This window comes from Varroa jacobsoni, unplaced genomic scaffold (assembly GCF_002532875.2).
Source record: "Varroa jacobsoni isolate VJ856 unplaced genomic scaffold, vjacob_1.0 scaffold_1125, whole genome shotgun sequence".
Lineage (NCBI taxonomy): Eukaryota > Metazoa > Arthropoda > Arachnida > Mesostigmata > Varroidae > Varroa > Varroa jacobsoni.
The window spans coordinates 41,752-62,999 of record NW_019214027.1 but is presented as its reverse complement, the minus strand read 5'-3'; the positions used below and the strand labels follow the sequence as shown (position 1 = coordinate 62,999).

At 39.0% G+C, this 21,248-nt stretch overlaps 2 protein-coding genes across 8 annotated transcripts; one reads left to right on the top strand and one right to left on the bottom strand.

The window, feature by feature from the left end:
* Positions 1 to 1,631: 1,631 nt before the first annotated feature.
* On the bottom strand, positions 1,632 to 16,882 carry LOC111266892 (uncharacterized). 2 transcript variants are annotated; one of them, XM_022844744.2, is made up of 20 exons: positions 16,635 to 16,882; positions 14,038 to 14,119; positions 13,728 to 13,812; positions 13,117 to 13,244; positions 12,282 to 12,494; positions 10,789 to 11,034; positions 10,099 to 10,277; positions 9,089 to 9,398; positions 8,528 to 8,805; positions 6,958 to 7,225; positions 6,658 to 6,725; positions 6,143 to 6,286; positions 5,657 to 5,990; positions 5,147 to 5,308; positions 4,816 to 4,977; positions 4,122 to 4,682; positions 3,691 to 3,750; positions 3,223 to 3,531; positions 2,803 to 2,893; positions 1,632 to 2,314 (listed from the first exon to the last, which is right to left on the bottom strand). In XM_022844744.2, the coding sequence occupies exons 2-20, from the start codon at positions 14,086 to 14,088 to the stop codon at positions 1,821 to 1,823; spliced, it is 4,143 nt and encodes a 1,380-aa protein (XP_022700479.1). In that variant the 5' UTR covers positions 14,089 to 14,119; positions 16,635 to 16,882; the 3' UTR covers positions 1,632 to 1,820. The 2 variants fall into 2 exon arrangements, with proteins under 2 accessions (XP_022700479.1, XP_022700478.1); XM_022844743.2 differs by lacking the exon at positions 14,038 to 14,119.
* LOC111266893 (endonuclease G, mitochondrial) lies at positions 15,947 to 21,133 on the top strand. Of its 6 annotated transcripts, none has more exons than XM_022844749.2 (9): positions 15,947 to 16,397; positions 17,487 to 17,564; positions 17,841 to 18,015; positions 18,261 to 18,441; positions 19,201 to 19,341; positions 19,737 to 19,849; positions 20,191 to 20,272; positions 20,474 to 20,572; positions 20,818 to 21,133. In XM_022844749.2, exons 3-9 carry the CDS (start codon positions 17,846 to 17,848, stop codon positions 20,929 to 20,931), a joined length of 900 nt encoding a protein of 299 aa, XP_022700484.1. In that variant the 5' UTR covers positions 15,947 to 16,397; positions 17,487 to 17,564; positions 17,841 to 17,845; the 3' UTR covers positions 20,932 to 21,133. The 6 variants fall into 6 exon arrangements, with proteins under 6 accessions (XP_022700484.1, XP_022700482.1, XP_022700483.1 ...); XM_022844747.2 differs by lacking the exon at positions 15,947 to 16,397 and adding an exon at positions 17,129 to 17,228; XM_022844748.1 differs by lacking the exon at positions 15,947 to 16,397 and adding an exon at positions 17,135 to 17,312.
* Positions 21,134 to 21,248: the final 115 nt, after the last annotated feature.

The window sequence follows — 21,248 nt, the reverse complement described above, 5'->3', positions numbered from 1 at the left end:
AAAGTGCTGCTATTAAACGTACGCTTGCACTTATGATACCCTTAACGTTTATGTACGGTATTTGTCGCGCTTATTGTTACATTAGTTCGCCAATCTGTAACCTGCAGCCTGTGAAATCACAAAAAGCTGATAAGCACCTTTGCTTACCATTCTTGATGGAATTCGATGTCGTTTTTTTTATTATTTCTATCTCGTATTAAGCAGTCTTTACATTTGCACGTCCACACAAAAGTAATGATTAAATAGATAAGAAAAGCCCTTCTTCTTGAACAGTAATATCCTACTAACAGTAATATCTTGCTCCTATATCGGCATCTGACAGACTTACTTCCGAAGAAACTTCCTTTGTTAGCATGAAAACCTGTTTGTGATCGAATGTCGTCTTAACAAACTTCTGCTGTTCATTCGAGTTGTTTGTGTCCAGTTTTTGGGGGAACGAATGACAGCCTTTGTAGTTGACCCAGATGTTGAACAAAGTAGCTTTAGAAGATCCTAGTTTTGTTCAAACGCGAGAAACGCTAGTAGATAGAAGTCTGCATCATAAGCATAGCGAAATCAATATTTGTATATACATGTGATAATGGCAGAGTCCAAGCGATCTAGTCAAGCGTTTTCCAGGACAACCACGCTCGATCATGTTGTCACGCGCAATGAACGTCGCCTCTTCTCTTCAGCCTCACCCGTCGTCACTCTGGTCCATGGTTACGTCCATGACCATTTCGCATGGCCAAGTTTAGCCAGAGACCAGTTGAGACGTGCGCAGTCTGTTGGATTGCCTGGCTAATATTCTTTGGCGCAGTTATGGAGATGTGCTGCCTAAACTAGCCATTACGTGACGGTTGCCATAATAGAAGCGTATCTTTTCCCCCACAGAAAGACGTGAATGACTTACCATTTGCACTACTTATAACCTGGACGATTGTCGTTAAAATCACGGTCGAACCTATGAAATATTAATGTGTCATTATTATTTACCTAGAAATTTATATTACTACAATCCGTAGAAGTAAGTTCTTAGTTCTCATTATAATTGCAATGTGCAAATATCTATACCACTATAAAGCAGAAAATGCCATTGTAATTAAAGTTCACTTCGGTTAAGAACATCTATCAACTTATATTGGAAAAAAAACTTGGCTGATTTAAGATCGGTACATGGCCAAAAGATTCACGATTTTTTTCGACTGTTCTTAACTAACTTCTTGCCTGCTTTTTAATATGATGATGTGGCAGGAAAGAATACACATTTAGTTAAAACTACTAGGCATAGGCATAAGCAACGGTCTCTTCGCGAGACAGCCTTCTCGCTGCTTCTGTTTTTCTCTGCATCTGTGATGGTCTAGATGGGCATGACATCAAATGTTCAGTATTATCATAATATTAAATGTTATCAATCGTTTTTGAATTTGAATATGTTCTGCATTTTCGCGGACACAATTGAAAGTTTCCATACTCATTCCTTTTAGAATGAGAAAACACGATTCACAAAATTGGCTGGATCTTGGTGTTAAGGTAATACAGAGATTTGTACTTGGAACAATTGATGATTGAGTCACACTCACAGATCAGAAAATATTCAAGGGTAAACTTTTAGTGAAATATGAAAGCCTGAACAAAAACAAAATCTAAAATATCTTTATAATATACAAACATAAAGAATTTATTCAACTGATTTCCTTTAACATTATATCACCCAATCGGTCTTCCACGTCCGACGAACTATCGCTTTTGTATCAGTAGATACCACCTATGCAAAACTTTCTACTATATATATATATATATATATATATATATAATCTTTTCACTTGTTAACATTGATATTATAGGAATTTCGGCAGTAGGCCCCATCCCTGCTCGCCTTGTTGAAGCGTTCGTTTTTCATCAGGACTAAGTTTCAGCATAGTGACAAGCACCGGAACGAGGCGTTCCCGCTCTGATCGCATTGTCAGGTACTTGAGCACGACGTTCTTGAGGTACTCAAGGTTGCCGAACTGCTCGTCGCGTTCCTTATTTCGCTCGAGCCGACGAACCTCTTCCTTCAGTACGCGGACCTGCTCGCTAAGCCGAAGATTATTGACTTCGCTCTCATTGAGCAGCTCGGTGAAGTGATCGATACGTTTCATCGCTTCTTCGAGCCGTGAAGTTACTGATTCAAACGTCTCGAATGATGGAACCTCTTGATGCTCGAGCAATTTATCAAGAGGTTGGAAACCGGAGGTTGGTATCACGTCGAACGGTAGAGGCCGAACGGTTATGGCTGTATCCGTGCAATCGGAACCTTCACCTGGTTGGCGTACCGGCTCCAGGAATACATCTAAGAAGATGAAGTATTAAAAAAACACCAGCTTAAAACTGTACCGCCTTTTACAATGAATAACGGTAAGGTAAAGCCGACTGTTTGCATCTTCTACCCTCCTTAGCAAAACATTACAAGGGTCCGAAAATTATACCAGTATCATTGCAAACACAAAGAAGTATTACTAAATTCACCAACTAAACACATTCTGCTTTCTTAAATACAAATTGACCGTGTTTGCCTCTATTACATTTGAATTTCAGCAGAATAAGCCGTTTTGGTATAGCAAGTCTGACGTAATAACCAATTCTGTGAGACTGCCCTAATTCTATTTTATATGCCTAGTTTTAATACTTAGTTAATGGTAATGTAAAGACGCGTGTCTACCATGATACATAAGCTACAACTGTGGAATATGATGATTGAACTGCGGAATAATATGAATAAGGATTCTAACAGTATTAAGCACAACTGTGCCGGGGACTTTTAATGTTTTATCAACTTACCGTTGCCGCTGACATTATGAAGATCAGGTGACCGATCTGCCATCTCCCGGGTTCGATTCAACTCTCTAATTGCTTCAAGTTCGGTTCGCATCTGGTCCGAAGGATATCATTATAAAATAGTGTATTATTATCATTGTTTCAACATACGTGCTAATAGATCCAAAAAAAAGGTTAGGACTTTTAATATTTTGATTTCACATCGCTATAGCAATTGAAGAGGATGAAAACATATGAAACAAATAGCGATTAATATTATAGACACGTAAAGGCTCAAGGTCAAGTTCAAACCACAACAAAATGACATTGATTGAAAAATTGGATTGGAAAAGTTAGACTAAGTTATGTTAGGAGTAAGTAAGAAACAACACATTTGTTTAAAGGAAGTATTTTAACAGATTAGGGCTAACTGTACAAACGAACCTCAACGAGTTTATCTTCCAAAATTTGGACCATGGTCTTTTGAGCTTGCTCCTTGCGCATCAGCTCGTCTTTATGGCGCGCGACTGCTTCTTCTAATTTGGATGTTTCCTGTCTCAACATCTCCTCACGAACTTTTTTCTCTCGTTCTTCGAGAACCATTGCCAGTTTTATTTTAAATTCTTGATTACGCTGGCCTATATCCTTCTGCAAACTGTCATAACGATCTTGCAGTCGAGAAAGTTGTTCCTGAGTTGCCTCTAACTCTGTCTTTGACACGCTTAATTCTTGGGTCAACTCATCAATCTTCAGCTGTAGACGTAAGTGGCGAAAATATATTGCGAACATATGTTAGTTCGTCGATAAATATTGTAGACTTTGTCATGCCGTTCAGATTTCTCTACTTCTACGTGAGAACTGTAAAAACGCAAACTAGAGTTAACTGATTTGGCCCCTAGGGCGTTTTCTTACCTTTAACGATGTAATAATACTGTTATCAATCAATTCGTTTTTCCTCTCCGGTTTTTCTTTCTGCAATAACAGAGGTCTGATTTAGCGTCTATGTGATCAAAGTTAGGGCAGGTGACTGGTTTTAAAATACACTGGAGGGTTCAAGCCTAGATGTGGTTCCAAATTTAGTTTCAAGCTATCATTTCGGCCATATTCAGTAAAGTTTTGTTATGATTAGAGTAAATGTTCAGCAATTAGATGACTCAACAGCTTAAAAACGACCACAGTAATATAAACAAATTGACATAAAAAAGACCTATAGAATTGAATAAATGTGGATATCGCAATTTGTGATCAGTTGTGTATGCCTTCTTTCAGTGACAAACAGGAACAGCTTATTTTATGGTTGAAAATTATTACGTCCCTTAAAAAATTAGACGGAAAAAACTTACGATTCTAATCATGGAGTGAGCTTTGATTTTGTACGCTTCAAACTCCTTTTTCGACTCATCGAGCTCAAGTTTCACCGTGGCATAATCTCTCTTCAAAGACGCCGCTTTACTTTCAAGAGTACGCACTAATCTAGTTTGTGAGTCTTTTTGACTCTGCAGTAAGTTCTGCAGTTCCTGGACCTCTTGAACTTTTTCTGCAACCTGTAGCTGCGACACCTTCAACGCCTGTTCTTCGTCGGCGAGTTGCGAGGCCAACTCTGCGGCTTTACTCTCCGACTCCTCAAGTCGCCGCATCGCATCTGTTACTCGTATGGCTAATTCCGACTTTGCGTCACTGAGCTGATCATAGCAATTTCGCAACTGCTCTACCTCAGCCGCCCTGCGTTCGGCGTCGGCCAAACGAAGTTCGAGGTGAGCTTTGCTCGTTACCAACGTCTCAAGTTGATCTCGAGCCTCCCTCGCTTCTTGTTCTAGCCGTTTACTCCGTTCGCTCACTTGCTGGGCTTCGTCAATAGCGGATCGTCCCAATTCAACCTGTTGCTGAAGAACTGACATCTCAACCTATGCAAGCCAAAGCCAGATGGGTGATACTGCAGTATTAGCGCCCCGTTAACTTTCACGTGTGTGGATTCCTTAAAACGATTGTAAAAAAACAATGAAAACATAACAAGCGACCGACGGAGCTGTGTTTTACCTGCAAACCCGTAACATTCTGTATTTGTTGACTAAGCTCCTGCCGCAAACGATCCATTTCAGTTCGAGCTTTTTCTAGTTCATTCGTCACCACCAACACTTGGGCTTCGGCTTCTGCTTTGGCGTGTGCAGCATCTTCTGCAGAGTGTTCAACCTGTTCGACCTGTTACATAATAGTCTTACTTAAGTCGACCTTTTCGGCGAAATGGCTACTTCATAACACTATCATCATCGACGTAACTTTTTGGTTCAATAAGATGTAATAGGGTTGATAGAAGTGTATGTCTTTCCTGTAAAATCATCACGCGATATCACGAGCTGTGTGTGTGTACCTTAGCAAGGAGCTGTCGTTTGTCATTTTCCAGCTGTGAACTTATAAGTTCCATTTCAGCTACTCGATCCACTGTTTGGGCAATTTTCTTTTGCAACTCTCTGCTTAATTTTCTCTCAGCTTCCAGATCATCGACTGCTTTATCATATTCTGTTTGAAGGCTCTGAAATACGTTGCAAATATAAATTTGTTTTCCTAATAAAATAATATCTAGGCTATAGTCATACTAACCTAGCACAAAGGTGTCCAGATCATAAAAAGACAAAGCGTATGCATGGACGGTGCAGTACATTTGGGTATGATCCTATTCCCGTTAAGCTAGAGTTATGTTAAAATATACTAGATGACATTTAAAAGGTGTCGACTCGCGTCTTTAATCACTTTCTTACTAAATTCAAAACATATAGAAAAGTAGATAATAGAATGAGAATTATCATCAGCCTATACTAGTGTTTATATACTAGTGTTTATATACTAGTTTGATCTTAAGAAAAAAATTAAACTGATTTACCTGAATGTTATTGGCCAAAATATTTGGTGCTGGCTGTTGCTGCGAAGACTTAAGCGCTACAAGTTCTTTCTTTAGCGCTGCATGTTCTTTCTTCATTTTGACAAGTAGACTTTTAAGTTTCACAATTTTCTCATCCCTCTCCTGAATTTCCGCATCTTTGACGCTAATTATTGTGCTCTCACATGGTAACTCTCCATTCCCATTCTGATCAGGCAATGAAGATGTTTGAATCAAAAGAATATTATCTTGTTTTTTGACTGACTCTGAAGGGTTATTTTGGGTTTCCAGCGTTCGAACTGTGTTCAAGAGACATTGCAATATGTTTCGCATGTATCTGAAAAACAAAAAATATCACTCAAAATTTTATTAACTCCTAAGCCATCTCTTGTGTGTGCTCACTTAATAATGGGGGTTCGATATTCAGGACGACAGTGGAAATTTAGATAATATTACTTGAAAGATATCCGTTATCTTTTATGAAGTTACCTTTCGGAATTCTCCGATACTTTCATGTCGGCTATTTTATTTTCGACATCCGGTGCTTTTGAGAAATCCTTGACCAAATCCTCAAGGTTTCTTAACAAACAATGAAAAACGCTGCAGCCATCGTCTGGATTTGAGAAAGTGTCACTGAAAACAACATGAACAACCTATTAGTATCAGGTAATGAAACTACTGGTTGTATATTATAAAAGCTGAACATGTGAAAGATTCTGGGAGGATTTCAACCTGTGGCTGACTACCGGCCCCTGCTCTGTGTACATTGAAAGCTTAAGGTATCTATAATAAGGTCACATAAAAGGAAGCCCACGAGACAACTGGGCCTAGTTAGTTTAGTCCTCATGAAAACTTGTGAAGTACAGCAAACGAAAATGCTTCCTGTAGTTCCTACTATTGGTATATTTAAACGTGCGGCGCATATAACACTGTCGTATTCGGTTCTCTCGTGTGAACTTTGCGTTATATTATGTAGCTGCGATATGGGAAACCATTTCACTTACCTGTTTATACGCTCAACCATGTTATCCGCTGTATCGCGAAATCTCTCAAGGAGGTCTGACTTCTCTTCCTGGAAGATTAAAACATACCATTTGTCGTGCAAAGTTGTGTCCACTAAGACAAAGTAGCTGCCCATAACTGTTCTTTACAAGGTTTCCTAAAATCTAAGTTAGAGATAACTTAGATAAATACCCGAGCTTATGTTAATATTCTTTTTACTTGTTATAGCTTTCTTTGCTGACATTCACTAGCATGCAGTATACGACATAAATTAATTAGTGGCATTAAAATAGACCACATACTATTTGCTGTTTTAACACTTGCACGTGAATTCGTTCCTGTGAGACTTCTTTGGTGAGAGTTTCAACCTGATCTTGACTGTTTTTTAGATCCATTAACAGTCTCTGTAATTCTGCTTCTTTCTCTTTGGAAGTGTCGCTTGTCATTTTTGCAATGTCTGAAGCCGCCTCCTGCGCTTTTGTTAGTTCGGCTGTCAGCGAACAGCTATCGCGTTCCGCAGCTTCTCGCAGCGATCGCTCTCTCTCTAATTCGACTTGTAAAGAGTTAATTCTGCAAACAGATACAGAACTACTATCTAAACACCGTAACAGTAATCATACTTACATTACGCATCTTTCTCGAAATGAAAATTCTAGGATAAAGTCAATAAATATGTGCGAAGAACGCACTGTCGTTCCTTCAAGGTTTTAGATGTTATCTGTTTTGGAAATCGCATCGGTCTGGTCAAATTCAACTAGGTTTAATAATATTTTCCGTTATCATTGTTTCTGATAAAATGCTAAAGGGCCTCCCTGATCGAATAAGAGAGCCGTCATCGTGTATGCAGGCAACGCAGTGATATATGAATTGAGCAGGTTCAAAATGCAGTTAGCTCTAGTTCGGCTCGACGCTTCAGCTACAGATTTGAACCGAACCGTAAATCTGACCAAAAACCGAGGCCATTAAATTCAGAAATAGAGGCATGAGAGCGACGACTAATACCTCGTCTCTCCCCAAATGAACCTCTTCCTAGTGTAACTCGATTTCTATACTTGGGGCTGCTCTTCTCCACGAATGGCAGAAGTTGCTCTATGTGGCTCACCGAAAAAGGCAGGAGGGCAGTCTTGGCCACTTGGGCAATCAAATCGCCTCATCGCTTGTCTCTCGCAATCGCTCCCTGTTTGTTCGATCGCAACGCATGGAATATGCGTTATTTGTGGAAAATCTTACAGAGGAGAACCTCCTCAAGTGGCACTGAAGGCGCTGCAACTGCACATCGTAGTATGAAGTCACCTCGGGTATCTTCTAGCCGACCCACCACTGCTCCCCGAAAACCTACGGCGTCGCTCTGAACTCCCAATAACAAAAGCTTTTAAGAAAAACCTCAGAAACTGAGAAAAAAGTTCGCGAAGGTTGATAGGGATTTCTCTGTTTCGGCTAACGTGAAAAACAACGAAAGAAATGCGACAGACCGGTAAACAAGTATATCATTACTTATTTTGCCTACATAGGTTCCACCATAGGACCATCGCAAGCTCCTAGGATTTCAGGAGCCTAGCGCTACATGCTGGTGCTGCAGATACGAGGGAAATTGTGATAAACATAATGCGACACGTCACCCTTTGATATCATCTTTTAGGACACCTGGCAAATTTTTCAAACGAGTTTTATAAACTCAACAATACTCATGCAGACCAAACGACACAAAGTGTTTTAAATTATTTTATATACTCTCTCTGATATTAACTCATTGTGTTGTTGACCTGTATATAGGAAATTTTTAACTGCTAGTAGGAAAGGTGACTAAATAAGATTTTATTGATATACAGTGTTTAAGTGCTTTAAGATGACAAGCGTGAATTAGTCTCCTACTGTTCTCTAAACGCCGAGATTTGTTGACCGACACGGGCGTCATCCGAGGAATTTTTGTCATCATCGGTTGAATTAACTTCAGGTTCATGGCCGTTATCAGCAGCTTCTCCGTCCATTAACAACTGCGAAAGGTGCACCTGCGCTTCTTCCAGTTGGTTCGTAAGTGCCGTGGTTGTCGATCGGAGAATATCACATTCATCCGCAGCTTCAAGAGAACGTCGTTCTACCTCTTCCCTGAGCTTCTTTTCGGCTTCAAGTGCACATCGAACACTGTCAACCTGTAATAGGCCGTATAGCCAAACGGGGATCTATCTCTTTAGACAGCACAGCATCTCCTTGTACAGAATATAGCACAATATGTAAAAACATCAGGTATATATGTGAACACATGATTCGAAATATGTTTTTGAGAATATAGATGCCAACTGCATGCTGAGTTGTGACCTACGCGTATTTACATAAACAGGATGACAGCAGAATCGAATCGACCCTGAATTTAAATATGCAATAGTAAAACTTTATAAATGTTGTAGATTCTTTGAGTCGTATTAGCTGTTTCACCTCTGCTCTGAGTGTATCGGCTTCGTCAAGCGCATCATTGAGTTTAACAATTGCTTCACGCAGACTTTCCTGTGCTTCGACCTTGCGTTGATCACACCGAACGAAGTCGTCGCTGATGGCCTTAAGGCCAGTGGAGAGCTCATCGAACAAAAGAGGTGTTGGAGGGCTAAGCTCGACGAGAGCCAGGAGGGTGTCGAGACAAAGCCGGGAGAATCGTTCGATCTGCTGGTCTGAAGTTGAAAAGATGATTCCGCATGAAATTGCCAAAGACGAGATCAGTTCGTCCACCCGACTCTGTAAGCGCTGCAGGCTAGAGAATGAAGACAGAGTAGTAACAGGGAAAGTAAATTAGTAATTAGCTAACTGAATGCATTTACTTAAATGAATGAATCCCAGACCCTCGATAAACGCACACGTATACGCAGGTTCCTTAAAAGGAACTAATAAAAACGTCGTACGCATAATAACAATGAATGGTAGCCTAGTGTATTTCTTGTATATCTTGTGGGTTGACCCGACAGCGGATGCGCGGGTGGTACAATCATGGTTATGTGGCAGAAAGAATGGAACACGATACTTGGACTCTTTGTATCCTGTGCGGCTGTGAAGAAATTTTTTAACACTTGAGATCCAGATGACACCGTTGGCAAGGTCTCTTCATATAGCCGTGTACAGCGGGTCTCGAGGACACAGCTCATCACACGCCACGAGAATGCAGAGCGTTTACTTTTATTAAGGATAGATACGCGACATAGAAAGTCACGCTCTTTCTTTACAATGGTACGAAGGAATTGCCACCCCGTCGCACGGCAGGTGAAGTAAGGGAGACGCTTTGGCGAGGAACGTATTAAACACACAAAGCGCCTCTTTGGATTGCGGCTAACTAATACGGAAAATGGGCTGGCGAGATCGGCTAATTCCTCAATCCACAGTACTAAAAACAAGTAATAATAAAAAAAAGAAACAGATCTAACTCCAATATTCGTCTTTTGAAGTAGCCCAGTATTCACCTGTTTTTGGCATTAGTTTCTGCACGCTCGGCTGTCTCAAGAGCTTCTGTCAGGGTACAAATGTGCTGCCTATCATTATCTAGGTCAGCGGTCAACACCTGAACATTGCTCTCCAATTCTTCCACACGACACCTAGTGGCTGTTTCTCGAGCTTGCCACTCCATTTTCTCATCTTCCATCTGAAAAAGGTCACAAAAGATAAATGCTGGTCTGGACGCGAGAATTTTAATTATTTTTAATAGATTTTTCATTTTTTTCATGAGAAAAGGCGGTCTCCACTCTACCCTTCTTTTTCCGCCCACAGCGTTCACATCGAAGTCCCAACCCATGATACATGGAACTCATTCGAACAGACAAGAAATTTATGAAATATTAAATACTCTTAGCATAGGTAATCTATCAACAGTAAAAAACACCTTAACAGCAATCTCGAATTCACTTCATCGAGAAGCCTTGCAAAGACCTTAGGTTAAATAGTTTATGCGTTTGAAGGATGAAGAAACAAAGTTTAGAACCATTTATGAAAGAAACTATTTTGCCTTGACCACAACGTGATTTGCACTGCCATTTTATCAACCGCTTTGAAATATAGATGGAGACCATTTATTAAGCATGTATATACTATATTATGCTGAATATGTATGTTTTCATTAGTCATAAGCTTGAGTCACTTGCAGTAAAGTAACGAACCTGTTTTAGTTGCTCTTCAGCCTGCAGTAGCTTATCATTGACCTCCTTGAGTTTATCAGGTAACTCAACTTCCTCGAGAAGCTTTTTAGCATCATCCTTCAAAGTAAGCTCATTTCTCTCTGAATGATTTTCTTTTATAACAGAGACACCTTCCGATGAAAAGGTTCCGTCGCTTGCAGGTAACGCCTTTAACATTTCTAACGCTTCATCCAATTGACTTCGCAAGGACCGATTGTCGTCAAGGGCCTACCAGGCAAAAAAGATAAAACATTGCTCTATTACTTATATATATATATATATATATATATATCTTTGTAGATAATGTCTTGGTTGTACTTCATTACAAATATGGAATGGCTATGATAACAGCCATTGTGACGAATATGTATCTGTAATGATCATTTTTTCGTCCTGGTGTAATTACATTTAACCCTGTCGTGAAAATAGGATAAGATATAATTAACAAAATTGCAATGACAATTTCGAAAGATGCTAGCAAGCCAAGGTACCGGTTTATATACTCTAAAGAAAATAGATGATGAATTTCGGCCAATTAACTTCGAGCTTGGATTTTAATCTTGAACTTTATATTTTATGACGACACGATTTTAATGCTTGATTACCTTTGGTTTGTTGTTGCATAAACGTTAAACTGCCATCATATTCATGCGATAGAAAGTAATCCAATTGAAATATTAGAACACTTAAAATGTTATTAAAATAAACAATATACTATTTACCTTCACCGACAAAACTGTGCCACGCCACAATTTCAAATACATTATCTCTAACTTCAAATCTAATAAATTCGTACAAAGATGTCCGAAAACGTTTGCTGGAAACCGCAAATGCTCCCTTGGGCTACTGGGCTTTTCTGCTAGAACTTTAACGCAGTGAAAAAAGGTCACAGCAGGTATAAAATGCAACTCTAAGGCTTTCGACGTTTGCTTTTTCACTTCGACACCTATTGAATTGTTGGTAATCGGACGAAGACTATTCTGATTATCGACGATAAACATTTCAGGCTTAACAGGAAAAGTTAATTGAACCCTCCAGACTAGCCTGAGTTAGTCTTTCGACCTACATGGTTGTCATTTCCTTAAAGGTAGTGTTGGGTCGTCCAATTATTTACACAAGAATAGTTAAGGTGGATGAGAACCTTGCGTGTTCGCTTCCGGTGGAAACGGTTGTAACTTACCCTCGCTATTTAGTGCCTCTGTCCAATGGTTGCTTCTGCAGATAGCCTTAGATAGAACAACTGGTCAACTTTTGAAAAATGGCGTCACTTTATATACGGCTCTACGAAATTCAATATGTTAGAGACAATGTTTTCGGCAAAAGTGGCATGTAAAAATTGCCCTGCAAAATTCTTATTAGTATACTTCGACGCACAAATACTTGACGGGCTTATAATTCACTATGCTATTTTCTTCACATTGACAAAACATCCTGTCTAAAGTGGATCACCTAAAACTAGACTTGCTCTGTCGTACCTGTGCCATTCGTTTTTCGAGTTCGAGTGCAGCGTCCCGGGCTGACTCAAGAGAATCCAATTTCTCAAGCAGTTCCCGCTTTTCTTCACGAAGCAGATTGAGCTCATTCGTTGCTTCACTAAGCTCATCAACCGGGTCTTTCTTCCCTGAACTGCTGGTGTCTCCGATTTGCTTGAGTTCGTTTTCCAACGAGGCATTACGAGCTTCCAGCTCCTATAAACACCCCCCCCCCCCACAAGTAGATACTGGTACGTTGTTATCAATATTTTTCTAAATCTTATCCAGCAGTTAACTAACAAAACTAAAAACGATGGACAACGAGCTTTATTTTGTATAAGATGTTAACTGACCGATCAAACTTTAAGCTGCTGGACATAAAAATTTTGCATATTACTGAAACGAGCAATTTTTGAAACATGCCAAGAAACAAATTTTAAGTGGGCTCTTTGGGGACCTTCAATTCATCTAAGAATTTGCTTTTCTGACTCTTTTGAACAGCATCCCTTTCTTGCATAGCATATTAAGTGTTTCCATAATAAGATTGATTTGATATGGGGCGATGTAGACGTCTGTTATATTTGGTATGGCCAAACCATTGCCGAGTACAACTATAAATTCAATGTTTGGCTTCTAAAACTCGTTTATGAACGTGAATCTGTACAAGTATCTAGACAATTTCCTGAAGGACACTGTTTCTTTCCATATTCGTTGTGAAAATTGTATTTTCTTACCGCTACATACGGTATGATTTCTAGGGTACCACGCAATCTCTTTGGAACATTCAATTACGTTAGTATTTCGTACATAGGTAAACATAGGTGAGTAGTAGAGATACCTCAATATGCTGAGCCTGCTGGTTCCTGTCCTCTTCGAGTTTAGTTCTAAGTTTATCGCGCTCTTCAGAGATCTCTTCCAGCTGTGCCCGTAGTTGGGATTCAGCGTTCTCGCGCTCCTTTTTTTGCTCTGAAATGTTGTTATTTTCAATCGACAGAAACACTCTTAACGGAAATGTCTACTTCCTTTATATGATAGGAAATAAGCATTTCAATAGCCCCACAATTGAGTATGATACTGAAAATGTTTCTGTAGGTACATCGGTGTTGGTAGATAAATAAAGCAAAGACACGGTAGCATCGAAAGATATATTTACGCTCTTCTTCTAGAGTTCAATCAAACAAAGCTATTTATTAGTACACAGATCATACAATTATTAATCTCAGTAAAATTCCGTCTATTATACAAATAGCAGCCAATTTCAAACTCAAATTCAATAAGGTTCTTGTTTTTCTCCAATATTACTCTTTTGAGGCTTTAATAAGAAGCTCGAGAAGTGCATAGCTCAAAATACTTTGACGCAACAAACAATGTTTGTCTAAGACAAAATGTACCTATAGTAATATAATAGTTGATCGTTACTACAATATTCCGTGATAATGCGAAACTTACCATCAAATTTGGCCTTTGTCTTCTGGAGCAGCAGAAATTGACGTTTGCAATATTGCAACAATCCATCATAGTCCTGCTCCTCTAACTGAAAAAACAAATATTATTAAGTTATTTATTATTATGTACACATGAATATAAGTTGTATTATTTTTATTCACCAATTCTTACTTTTAAGTACCTAGATAGAAAATGCAATTAAAATCCTTTGCTAATTTTAAAAAGCTACTCGGCTTATTGCAAACTTCATTAAAACCGTGCCAAATTTCGTAATCATCAGCAGAAACTGCCGGCAAATATAAAGGGCACCTACAGGAATGGCCTGCTTGGAGCTGCCTGCCACGTCCTGGTCCGACATGTTCATCACTCCAAATTGCGGGCCTAACCGGTCAGTGCTGTAACAGATAGACACTATCAATAAACCTTGAACAATTAAGCTCATTATACGTAGCGACGGTGAATTTTACTTTTGTCTGAAAAATCTAAGACTGAGCATTGAAATTCACCGACTCCACCTCATTATTCTTACAAGAAAAATAAATAATCAGTCTGCTGTTTGTCTCTTACAGTGCGCCTACGATAAAATAATAATGCTGTTTTTTTTTTTCACATTATACGAATTTCATCAAGCAGATTACGCGACTCATCTTTACCAATTGGTTTATTAACGGCGAGGCATAGAATAAGAACGTTGTCTTCAACAGTCTTAGCACGTCAAAAGGTTCCTGAAGTGATTACGTATTGATAGCTAACGACAGTTCTGTCGGAGAAAATCCAAAAAAAAATTGTCTCTGGCTGAAAAAGCCAACGGTCGCTAGCACACAATCCTGCATCGCTCTAGTACATGTGTAATGAGATAAAGCACGTTCAAGTTGCTCTACTGTTGGCCGAAATAGCTACTCGTTTTATATAGATACTAAACAACTAAACCTATATTACTTTTCGAAAACGAAGGAACATGTTGATTGTAATGAATGCAGTTCAGTATGGTGAATCTTGTGGATTAGAGTTGTTCATAAACTACCTAGATAATGGCTATTCACGATATATGTACGTGAAAGGCTATGGGAGGATAATAGGGCTAAGGAGAATAATACGGACTCATTAGTAGTATTACAATCATTAGAGATGCCTACTGAAAACCCACATACCCAAACGATTCCACTCTAAATTCGAATCTGGGAATCGGTAATCTTTGTGTTTATGTAGAAGCAAATAGCTTCTTGGGGATGCACGGCCTCAAATGATCCACCTAACGTATTTACGGATACTGTCGCTTCGATTGAGAACTCACACTATAATAGGGTAGAAGCATTGTAAATTGTTTCGATTATTATTTTTACCTGTCCTATAGGTGAGTAGTTGCCACGTAGTAGGCAAAAGGTACTGACGTCAACACGTGCTTCATCAAACGCCTTGTAAGCCATGGATAAACAGGTCTGGCAGACACAAAAATAGTCTATATTGCTACTGGTAGTGGCGAAGATGAGCCTCACATACACTCATTCTTTGGTAAATTTCGTGTACCATATAACTTCGCAATACTCAGGTAACGAAAACTGTTTGTTTCATGAAAGATTGCCTTAAGCAAAAGTAAATACATATATATCTAAAAAAAACATTGTGATAACAATCGGATGACTCATTCACCAATCAACACGGGCACAGCGTTGGCTGCCTTAAATATGTACATACGGGACTATCACTGCCCGAAATAGTACTACCCCGCTCTGAATAGGTAAATAACATTCGAAGCAATTAGCTCGTACGATTACTAATACCAAGGTATCTGATCATGTTACTTCTAATCGTACTCGACGTTCCATTGACGGTTCCTATATCGATCCATATGATAACATTTGAAAAGAACCAGGGATTTATTGCCTCCGATAGTAGTATAAAACCAGATGAGCTGTAAATCATACTCTGATTTAATTAAGCACATCCGTATATCAAGATTCCACTTTTTTCTTAACTATTTACCAAGGGAACTAATTTGAAGAAGGACTCCACGAAACATTATTATAGTTAAACGTATATATATATATATATATATATATATATATTAAAACAAATTATAGTTGTTCACAGTACTGACCAGGAAATTGCTTTTACATTAGGCCGCTGTCGAAACTATATTATCTATCGACCTTCATTTCGCTTGGTGTCGGCCTCTATTAGCAATCAATAATTGAGACGTCATCTGCCTAATCTAACTTTTCTACATTGCTGTTTATTAATAAAATCCACTGCTTTGCACAACTGACGGGGTAGTATTGCGAGCAAATATTTACACAAGCTTAAAACATTGGAGCTTTAGTACGTGTATAGATAGATACATCTTAGTCTGTCTCCTCTCTTCGTTCTCGTGTCACACGCGGCTGCTTGAACTTGTCATTGACTCAAAAATACAATGCGCTCTTACAGTCTGTTGACTAATCCAGGTGGAGATTGGAGCAATTAGCGCTGCACGCCCAAACTGCGTTTGCTACCGTCACAAGTTTCATCTGGATATTTTTGGATAGATGGAAACGTCATGCCGTTGGTTTATCACTATCTGCAATTGGCGGTTTGGCACACCTGATCGAGGTATACATGTTGTAGGGAAGAAAAAGTAGTGCGCTGGAGACCGGCACGGTACCGAAATATGTAGCCTAAAATGTGTTACGTCTGGTACGTTAGACATTACTTCAGCGTGAAGACAAAGCTAGCTCATAACAATATTAAACTAGAGTGTGTAGTAGTCAAGATTAGGGTACGGCACAATTACCTGACGATTACTCACTAACTAGTCACAGTGCACTGTATCCATTAGGAATATCACTACTGCTCATTTTTTTCAGTTAGTTCCTAAGACGACATAACAACCTGTTCTCAACGAAGGCAGATAACGACAACCTAAAAACTTACACTTAACTTCGCGGCCGGAACAGGTTCTCCTAGTTGGATTGTACAAGCCAAGCTCATAACAGGTTTCACGGAGAATCTGTAGATATTGTCACATTGCGGCTGTCGTCTATATGTCTATGGTGTGTGTATGCGTATCTATGTGCGATTTTCATGGGATAATCCGGCCGTTCGCCGGAAACCTGACTGTTGAGCGTTTAACAGCGCTGGCAATGCTTCATTCACTATTCGTCGTAGCTACATAATATTGTCGATAGCTGTGGCCTAGATGCCCGACGCAATCCAAGGGTCGAACGTCACTCTAATAGAATATGTACAAAGCTATTTTGCGTGTAGCTCAAAGGCAATCATTGAAATAATCATTGCATAATAGACTGGCTAGCACCAATGTTTACGAGCTTTGTTTTTATAGAACAAACAGTTAAACAAGAGAAAGCCAGGTTTCTAAAACATCTGCCTACAGAGTGCTGACTAGATAAAGGAGAGGGAAAAACAGGGTGCGATCTGCTCTTTCGGCTCTTAGAAGTCTAAATATGAGCGAAAATCTTGCTGATTTTAATTTGCTAGGCTAGGTCGTTGGGAGAAAGAGTCTGTTATGTAAGAAAAAAATTTGAATTCGAGTAAATGCAAACTGCAGTGCACAATTAAGTTATAATCAGTGTGTGTAAAAAAAATTTCGACGTAAGCTAATCTAGCTAGCCTCATTCGAAGGATGTGTGATAATCGAAGCACGAACGAATGTAACTATGTCTATCGAACATCAAGCTATTATCTAAAATGACCAGTTGATGCACCTAGAGAGCATCATTTGGTTGCTTTTTTTCACTTTTAAACGGACATCGTATTTTTTTGCAGTGCCACAGGAAGGCGTTCTTTTATAGGCGATCCGATAATTTCGGAAGCGTCTTGTGAAGTTAAGCTCGTCAAACTTGTGTAAGCATGATTATATTACATTATATTTGATCTTTCGTCCTGTGGCAGAGATAGATTTAATTTTAAGTGACAAAAAAAGATCAATAAAGCTTTCAAATGAAAAATTAAAAAAAAAAAAACAAAAAGAACATTGTGTTAATTAAGGGTAGCTTCGCTTTAGCAAAATTATTTCGGCGATTAGTTTTAATCTAATTTGAGTAATTGACCGATTGTAAATGTTATTGATTTTAGCTCAATATATATATATAATCAATTAATATCCCCCCATGTGCGTAGACGGTATGTTGAAACGGTTGCGAGTACCTATGATGGCTGGCCTAGCTGGGGCAGCAATTGGCGCAGCAGCTACGGAAGTTCTCCGGCAAAATAATGGCGTGCTGGTACGCGTGAAAGCGGCAGACCCTTTGCCACAAACGTACAGTCCTCAGTTAGAGACTACGCAGAGAATAACGTATGTAGCCATTATAAAATGCCGAACATGTATAGGATAAAGGAAACTTTGCAATCAATTCCGTTATATCTTATCTTGCTAATTTCTTATTCTGCGTCTGCAAAGCAATTCATGGATCACGCAATTCATACTTACACGATCTGTATAGACATACCCATAACATAAAGCTATTATTCATCAAATCGCACCCGATGTTTTGAATGATTTATTTGATTATGATTTCAATGAATTTGTATTTTTTGCAGAGAAGTTATGCGATTGGGTTTTCCGGGAACGGATAATATTCGATACCTGTCTGACTACGTTCTGTCATATGACAAACGTAATCGTACGGCTAACTGGGTGATGGAGCATCTCACAAAGGAGAACCTAAGAAGCATCGAAGAGGTCTCTCGTACGAAATGCGAATTCCACGAAGACCAGGCTGTACGCATTTAACCCAATTAAAGCCTTCATTCTCCCAAATCTTCTTCGCTCTCTGGTCTTGTTGAAGCACACTTTGGTGTTTTTTACGCTATACAATCTTGTCACGAATTTTTCTGTTCAGACTCTCAATGTTGCCGGCTCTCAGATTAGTGGAAGCCATAGTAACTTCGCCGCCGTTGAGCGATATATGGTGTTCATAGAAAACAATTTTTTGTCGGCCTATTTAATATATAACATAATGTGTATTAGCGTAGAAGACCTATCGTACTTATATAGTTGTAATCTTCGATGACCTATGACTGTCTTTTAACACAAAAATTGCGTGAGATGTACAGAGTGTTTGACCGGTTTTGTTGTGCGCATATAAAGTCCCATAAAACCTATTAACAGCCGATTTTGATATTAAACATTTTCGGGTTTAGTAAAACTCGCATCGCGGGCATGTATGCTTTCTGCTTTAATTCGATGCCCCTTCGTGTAAATGATAAAGACACGTTTCAGGTATCTTCCTTAATAGCAGCCCGAACTCCACGGTTACCTCTTGTTACAATACCAGCAGGTAGCTGTGGAGCTGGCCAGGTTTAACCTTTCGTTCTTAATATTTGAAAATTACTGCAAAAAGATGTATGGAAATAACTTTTTCTAATAACTAAGGGGATAATAACCAAGCTCAAACGTTGTTTGAAGGTAGGCACAACGGCTATTTGTAGCACGGCTTTTATTATGATTATTTTCTCATACATGAATTTTTTTTCACAGATTCACCCGTATTTTCGCTCGGGTGTTGCTGATTACGCGCGATCTGGCTTTGATCGGGGCCACCTTGCAGCAGCGGGAAACCATCGTCGCACTCAGAAAGATATGAATGACACTTTCTTCTACAGTAACATGGCCCCTCAAGTAAGCCCATAGAGGAAAGGCGAAGATTTAGGCATGCAATTTTCACTCAAGGTAATCTGGTAAACTACTTAGCTTGATTTGTGCAAAATAATTTCACGTTGATTCGACTGAAGTGATCCGGTAATTTAACGTTTCTGGGTGGTTTTGTTTTTTCGTTGTGTGGGCCAGAAGTTAGGAAGCTGCCATAGTGATCAAGTGTGAAACTCAGACATTATATTTGGTACTCTTTGCAGCAAAAGGCGTTACGTAGATATCTTTTATCCGATTGGTGAATTTTGCTGGTACCTTAATTCATAGAATGTTCGATTCGCCTGATATTCGTGTAGGACGAGATGCAATTGATGTGTTGTTGGTGGGTGTATTCGTAAATAACAATTTCCTCTATCGTTTCGCAGGTTGGGAAAGGTTTTAATCGCGATTCGTGGGAGCGGTTAGAAAGCCATGTGAGACAGTTAACCAGAAAATATACAAGCGTTTACGTGTGCACAGGCCCGTTATATTTACCCCGGTATGATCATTAGAAAGAACAAATAGTCACTGCATTGCAAACATCTATTTTGCTTTAGTTTCATTATATTGCTAAATCTTTACGAATAAGCTAATTGAATATCTCCAGTAATATTTGTCACCACTATTTCAATAGTAAGTATGGAAATTCGTTCACTTTGTTCAAAGATATCGAACATCCACAAAACTTTTTAGACAAAAAAATCTGCTTTTTTTTTTTCTTTTTTTTTTTTTAAATAACAAAAAAGGCTTCGTCTCAGCCCTACTTGACTAAACTAGCTCTGCTGAAGTTTTTCTTTCATTTATATTAATGCATCATTCATTGTATCGTGCGATGGACAGTTGTGAGGCTGATGGGAAGCTCTACGTTCACTATCAGGTTATTGGAGCCAACCATGTTGCTGTGCCCACTCATTTTTTCAAGGTACTACCTGATTATATATAAGTCCCATTCGGCAGATGAATATTTGTGTTGAATGTTCACTCTTATATACTTGTATCATAGAGTTAGTTGGCACCTTAATGATTCGTCGGCTTTTACTGGCTATGAGAATCCATCTTTATATATGTATGTATATATTTGATAATTATTGTTGGCTAAAATGCGTTAACTATTTTGTTGCAGGTTGTTGTAGGCGAAACCGATAATGGAGAAATGGATATGGAGGCGTATGTCATGCCCAACGAAGTTATCGATGACACAACTCCTCTAGAAGCATTCATGGTAACACTGAACATAGGGAAAAATTGAGAACAACAATAATATGAAGACAGAAAATATAATCGTATTTTTAGTTTTACTTTTTTTAGGCAGTACCGCGCCATGGTTTTGACAGCGTCGACTGAGAAATGTATCCTCGTCTACTAAGTCTCTTGAACACTGCACGTGTTAATTTATCATTTGTTGACCTGGCTGGAAAACCTAGGCTTATGTTTTTTTATTTCTGTTATGCGTGTGTTCGTTTGCAGGTTCCCTTGGATACTATCGAGCGTGCATCAGGATTGTTGATTTTCAATCGTATTGGCAGTTTGCGCACTATGAACGGAAAAGCTGCACCGAAGCTTCTGCGACCACGAATGTAGTTCTGTAATATTGAGTAATTATAAAACCTTATGTTATACAAGCGGGGCAAATTTTCTCGTTTGTCAATGCATCTGCGCACATGAGATTACTGCGCTGATATTACACACTTAAGAATAATATGTTAAAGAAGAGATTCAGTATCTTTAACACGAAGGCAGCTCAAATAAAACTGTGATATGCAGATCATGCATTAAAATCAGAGTGGGATATGGCTTTTCTGTCAGCATGTATGTATGAGCATGTATGAATGGTAGCCGATAAAGTGGAGCAACCATATCACTACATAATTGCGGCACTTGAACGGCGATTATCAATA

Excerpts from the sequence above, each read along its gene's own strand:
- LOC111266893 (XM_022844749.2), top strand. The coding sequence starts at position 17,846 with ATGTTGAAACGGTTGCGAGTACCTATGATGGCTGGCCTAGCTGGGGCA. Across the intron at positions 18,442-19,200 it reads AATTCCACGAAGACCAGGCT|ATTCACCCGTATTTTCGCTC; the intron begins GTACGCATTTAA and ends TTTTTTTCACAG. Across the intron at positions 19,342-19,736 it reads ACAGTAACATGGCCCCTCAA|GTTGGGAAAGGTTTTAATCG; the intron begins GTAAGCCCATAG and ends ATCGTTTCGCAG.
- LOC111266892 (XM_022844743.2), bottom strand. The coding sequence starts at position 16,691 with ATGAGCTTGGCTTGTACAATCCAACTAGGAGAACCTGTTCCGGCCGCG. Across the intron at positions 4,978-5,146 it reads AACGACAGCTCCTTGCTAAG|GTCGAACAGGTTGAACACTC; the intron begins GTACACACACAC and ends ATTATGTAACAG. Across the intron at positions 3,751-4,121 it reads CTCACTCCATGATTAGAATC|AAAGAAAAACCGGAGAGGAA; the intron begins GTAAGTTTTTTC and ends CTGTTATTGCAG.